Genomic DNA, 6,226 nt, shown 5'->3' on the forward strand with positions numbered 1-6,226 from the left:
TTAAAAAAAATGTAAGAATACTGGAGAAATATAGTTTTTAAGTTAAATGAAGTTACGAATGCAAATTTTTTGTTAATATTAAATGATAATGTGTTATGTTTGACTACCCTGCCAGTTATGTCTGCACACGCTTATGTGAGGTATCATCATGGAGATCTTGGGGATATATATTTTAGCAGCTTTTAAAATATTTTCATCGTCATACATATTTAAATTGGCCGAAATGAGTCCTTCAAGTGGCATAACATCAATAAGCATTTAATTAAAACGAGCATCCATTAATTCTATTAAATAGTCAAGAAAAGGAATAAAAATAGAACATTTAAAATATATTTCTGGATTTTCAGAAATAAAGTTTTCTCTCTTAGTTTGCCTTTTACATACTCGTGACATTTTTACTTCAATATTAACACTTTTTCCCATGTTGACAACGTCATTAAATATTTAATAGTGACTCGCCACAACCTTGCATGATAACCATCAAAAAGATAATGATAATCATGGTAGAGACCAGAAGTATTAGTAATCTGTAATATCTACGCCAAAGACAAACACCTGTTATTTATTAATCGTCAAAATTTAGTTAATACCAAAGGTTTAAAATACTTAAATATCCACATTGTGGATCATTTTATAACGAAATCAAATTACGCATGACTATGAATACTGAATTGAGCTTTTTTCTGGGTTCATACTTAGTGAAAAATCAAATTAAACACAAGCGTAATTTTCAAAACACAGACAGGTGTTAAAAAAAACTACACAGAAGTCGATTCTAAGTGGATCCGGCATTGGATAAAAAAAAAAACACAAATATTAAGGATTCACCTGATTTAAATATTACCAAACATTTTACTTATAAATTTTGAGCCTGGATCCAAGAAAAATTTAAGTCGCTCCCCCCCCTAAAAAAAAAAAAACTAAGTCTAAATACGCCCCTGCTACACATTGTACTGCAAACTGCAATATTATTATTATTTTATTATTATGATTCCGCGGGTGCAACGAATGAAAAAAATGTTAATATTGTTTTTTTTTTTTTTACGTGTTCATTCGACGACCCCTGAAGGTACGTTCTCCCTTACGCGATCGCGAAGACCGGCAGTCGTCCAGTCGCGGATTCAGCACGTATGACGTAATAACGTTATGAAATAACAACAACAATAATAATAATGTTAACGTAATAATATATGCACACGCGGGATCGAGCATCGGCGAATGTGTTTACTCGCGCGGCGGCGTTCGATCAGCTGTTACCGGAATGGGAGCGGTGTACCGGGAGCCGCGGGTCGTGCACCGCTGGACGGCATTGGTGTGACGTCCGCCGCGGTTTTACGATAGGTCGTACGTAGTACGTGCAGTGGCTGCGCGGCCAGCGCCCGTGTGCGGGTCGTCGTTGCGAGTGCGTGCGAACGTGTCCCGTGCAATCATGCGACACGACTGCGCAGGCGCCACTGTTGACTGTTTTTATTATTGTTGTTATTATTATTATTTTTTTTTTCCACCCACCCGCCGGCCCACCACGCTCTCTCGTCTTGTCACTGGCTCCTCTATCGCTCTTCCCTCACTCACTCTCGCTCAAACTCTCTCTCTCTCTCGCACCCGTTAACCCGCCCGACCAATACTTCTATACACTCGTCTCCGTCTGTTGTTCGTCATCCACTGATCTGCGCGCAATCGTCGTATCTGTGCTTCGAGTTTGCGCGCGTGCGTGCGTGCTAGTGTATCCGTAGCCATCATAATAATAATAATAACAGTAGTGTAATAAATTAATTTGGTGTTGGCTGATAATAGAAACGAAATAAGAGAAAACAATTGAACCGCTCAGGGAGTAATCGAATTATTTTATTTCAACGGCGCTGCTCACGGACGACGCGAGGTACGTATTAATAATAATACAATATTTTCCTAGTCGAAACCCGCGCATCGGTGAAAAATATTGGTCGTTACGAACGACGACGTAGGTATTCATTTGTATCCGTCGACGGCCGTACGACCCACCAATGAGTAGGTTTGTTTCGACTCGAATAATATTAATTTAGTTCCGTCCGCCCAACGACGGTGACCGTCGGATGTTTCGTCGACCGATAACAGTATGTTTTGATCTTTTTGTCGTTCGCAGGCTCGTGTAAACGTCCGCCGCTCAACATAGGTGTGCCGTACTCCATTTCTGCTACCGCTACCGGGAAGAGGACCGTTTAACGACTCGATTGCCGACAAAATATTATTTCTTGCGCCGTCGTTCATACTTCGGTGTCGGAGAAAAGTCGTTTTCTGTCCGCCATGGACTCGTTGCGCGAACAAGTAATGATCAATCAATTCGTGCTGGCCGCTGGATGCGCCAGGGACCAAGCCAAACAACTGCTGCAAGCCGCTCACTGGCAGTTTGAAGTAAATATTATATTCACCGTCAACAACGCAAACTCATCCCTTTCCTATGCAACATTCAATCGACACCACATGCACCTAATATAGTATAATATATAGGTATGTCAACTTTCCCCAGGTGTGTTGTACATCAAACATTTGACCGACAGTCAAATTAGTTGTCAGAAATTTGGTTTTTGTTTATCTATTGTTGTTTGCTGTATTGTTCTTCATGACCTTGAACTTCAATCCAGCCTGCTGACCATTGTTTTTGTTTTGTGTTTACTTCTTTACATCCAACGACAGTCATCACTGTTTCTTGCTCTGGTTAAACAGTGAAAGTGAACCTTTGTGATCACTTCTGTTATTGTTCCATCCCTTGTACCCTAGTAATTAATCTATTGATTTAAAATTTGGTAATTCTTTCTCTTTTATTTTATTTTTGCACGCCCTGTATATCTTTATAAATAAGATAGTTATGTCTTCATTGTTAGTGATTTCTTAATTTATTTTACTAATGTAATTTTACACTTAAACTTTATTAAATTTTGAAGGTTCTTGAATTTTATTTAACTAATATTATTTATATCTAGACTATGTAAATAAATTGTTTACAAAAACAAATAATTCATGAGTGTATTTATTATAAGCTAAACTTTATAACTTTTAATAGGTAGTTTTTAAATTATAGATCATTCTCGACAAGTATAAATTAATATTTGTAATTATATTATTGTTATTACTTAATGTTCATTTTTATAGAATTAATATTTTAAATATTATATTATTTTAGACTGCACTCAGCATTTTTTTCCAAGATTCTTCTGTCACAAATTGCAATCAAAATTCAGCACAATTTGGCTTTGGACAAGTAATTTGTTATTATTAAGTATTCAATTTTTATACCTATATTATTGATTAAATTTTTCAGATGACACCTTGTAATACTCCAGCTACACCACCCAATTTCCCAGATACTCTGATTGCTTTTTCACGCATGACAACTTCATCCGAAAGTTCAAAAATGGGATCATCTCCAAGTAAATATAAAAAATGTATTTTATAATTAAATTGTTTGGCAAAAGTAAATAAAACATTAAGCAAGTATTATCAAATATTGTTAATGTTTAAATAAAAAAATATTGTTATGTTATTTTATAAATTACATTCAGAATTGGCTTAGTCAGACTTAACTCGGCATTAGCCTAATATTTTTCGAACCACATCTACCAATTTATTCTACCGTTATTGAAGACAAAATTCAGCCAATAAAATCGGTCAGACTTCATATGGATTTTGGTTAAATTCATAAAATGATACAGTATACACATTTATTTCTATAGTTTCTCTAGTTAGATTTCAACACACAACATGAATGTTGCTGATAAAATGTTCTTATTAGAACAAACTAATACACTAATAAAATATTTTATTTTATTTACAATAGAAAGTAAAAAAAAATATATGTATTATAATTAAATGTAGTACATCAATTTAGTAAATTATATTTAATCATACCATAATTAAATTATTTACTTCTTTCATATATATAACAATCTTCATATCAAATGTATTATTATATTATTATAAAAATTACAATCACTATATATTATATACATACTTTTGATTCCCATTTCCGCTGATATATCCTGCAACAACTTTCTACAAACTTCCCTATTGTGGTAACATTTTAATTTAATGTTCCATCAAGACTCTTTTTCGAATTTTAAATTTATTAATTTTTTACAGTCAACCATATTGTAATATTATCGAGACGAATGACAAAAGAAAAGTGACAAATTTACTACTTGTGTATCATAATGTTATTAAAATTAAATTATTCGGTCGGAAAAAAACAAAATATTTTGTTTTCATCCAGTATCGAATGTTTACAACCAAATTTATCAATGTAATGTGACTGGTATAATTTAAATTCATACTTTTTTTTTTTTTGCTCGTATTCAGCTGATGTCAGGTCTAGTCTAACCATAGCCTTAATAATACTTTATTTCAATTCATATTGTAATTTACAATGTTAGTCTTTCAATTTTAAATTAAATATTACATATTTTAATTATTAACAATGGTCATTGAGACTATATGTTAAAATGTTTAAAAATAAAGTAATCTATCGTCTAAAGTAGATTAATATATTTGATTTAACAAAAACAATTATTATCAAGAAACCAGTTGGCATTATAATTAAATATTTAGATAAAATGATCTACTACAGAAAAAAATGAACTTTAAACTATTTTATTCAGCCCAAAAGAACTAAAAATATACTAGAATACTTTATATATATATATATTTTAACTGTATTTATCTGTAATTTAATATTTCAAAAATTCCGATATTAATTTGATAATAAATGTTAATTTACTATCTAATGTTAATTCATAATCATAGAGGTATTGAAAATTGCCATTGTTAACTATATAAATAATTTTATATTATTTAACTAACCTGTAATTTAATAATTTTGTTAAATAAAGTTTTAAGGTTATAACATAATACATTTTTTATTTTATTATAAATCAAATATTTAATTCTAAACTTATAACAAAAAATTTAAATAAAAAAAATACACAAACTTTAATTTTTAGATTATCATCATTGACCAATCAATACTCATAATTTTTTTAAATTATTGTTATTTGTGCAATTGTAATTTACTAATATACTATAAAAAAAAAAAATGTACAAACAATTTAAAATTAGTGTAATTTGTACTTTTCTTACTATTAAAATATAACTAGTAGTAATATTATAAAATACTAATGCAATAGATATGAAAAAATTAAAATTTGGACTGCCCAAATTATTTACAAGTTCTATTTTTTGTAAAATATACAATTTTTAAAATAATTTTTTTAGTTCAACTTAATATTTTAATGTTATTATAAAGTATAACAAATAAATGTACCACAACTAAACAGTTCTAAAGCTTGACACAAAATTATTTTACAAAAAGATTTTTTACCTTTAATCGAATACTGAATTTATAGTTAAATATTAATTAATTTTTTTGTTTTAGATATGTCTGTCTCTCCACAAAATAGAACCTCATTAGAAAACAGTCAGTCAATAAGGCATCCATACTCACATTTAGCGCCTAACACAATTTCAAATAACACATAGTTAATGATAATAAATATAATTTTAATATTTTAAATATTAACTTAGCCATATACTGTTTTAGTGCCCAAAGAAGATAATTTGCTTTTTGTAACTTTTTACTTTAGAATAATTGTTCAGACATATATTATCATTTGATTGTTATTACATATATGTATATATATATATACATATATACATGCATGTATGTATTTTGTGTATGTATATATATATATATATATATATAAGTGAGTGTGTATATATTATTTATTTATTTTTTGATTTATTGTCTTATTTCTGTTAAGAATTTTCACTAGAATAAGTTATTTATGAAAAACATATATTCAATTTTAATATTTTACTTAAATCATGATTAAAATTTTATCAAAACAAATCGTTACTATTAAATGCTTATCTTATTACTTGTTGTTTCAACCAAAAGATCAAACTTGAAATTGTTTTTATTGTTATTACATATTTAATATAAGAAAAAATTTATTTTTTATTTTTATTTTCAATATTTAAAATTTCTTTGCATCGGAACAGATATCAAGTGTTTCAAAAATAATACAAGCCAACAATAATTCTTATGAACGTGTGTGAGAAATGCTGCTGTATGTTAACAAAATTTAAAATAGTCTTGAAAACAATTGTTAAATAAATAAAATATGTACATTATTTTGTTAAAAAAAAAAACGTTTATTGACTTTAATATTGTCCTGTTATCTGTGTGTTTACCATA

The 6,226-nt window shown here is 29.4% G+C and overlaps 1 protein-coding gene across 2 annotated transcripts; it reads left to right on the forward strand.

The window, feature by feature from the left end:
* Positions 1–1,384: 1,384 nt before the first annotated feature.
* On the forward strand, positions 1,385–5,651 carry LOC112690434 (UBA-like domain-containing protein 1). 2 transcript variants are annotated; one of them, XM_025564445.1, is made up of 5 exons: positions 1,385–1,879; positions 2,123–2,391; positions 3,161–3,238; positions 3,299–3,407; positions 5,405–5,508. In XM_025564445.1, the coding sequence occupies exons 2-5, from the start codon at positions 2,284–2,286 to the stop codon at positions 5,506–5,508; spliced, it is 399 nt and encodes a 132-aa protein (XP_025420230.1). In that variant the 5' UTR covers positions 1,385–1,879; positions 2,123–2,283. The 2 variants fall into 2 exon arrangements, with proteins under 2 accessions (XP_025420230.1, XP_025420231.1); XM_025564446.1 differs by lacking the exon at positions 1,385–1,879 and having other exon boundaries at positions 2,284–2,391; positions 5,405–5,651.
* Positions 5,652–6,226: the final 575 nt, after the last annotated feature.

Source organism: Sipha flava, unplaced genomic scaffold, assembly GCF_003268045.1.
Source record: "Sipha flava isolate LNK unplaced genomic scaffold, YSA_version1 50419_pilon_pilon, whole genome shotgun sequence".
In the NCBI taxonomy this organism is placed as follows: Eukaryota; Metazoa; Arthropoda; class Insecta; order Hemiptera; family Aphididae; genus Sipha; species Sipha flava.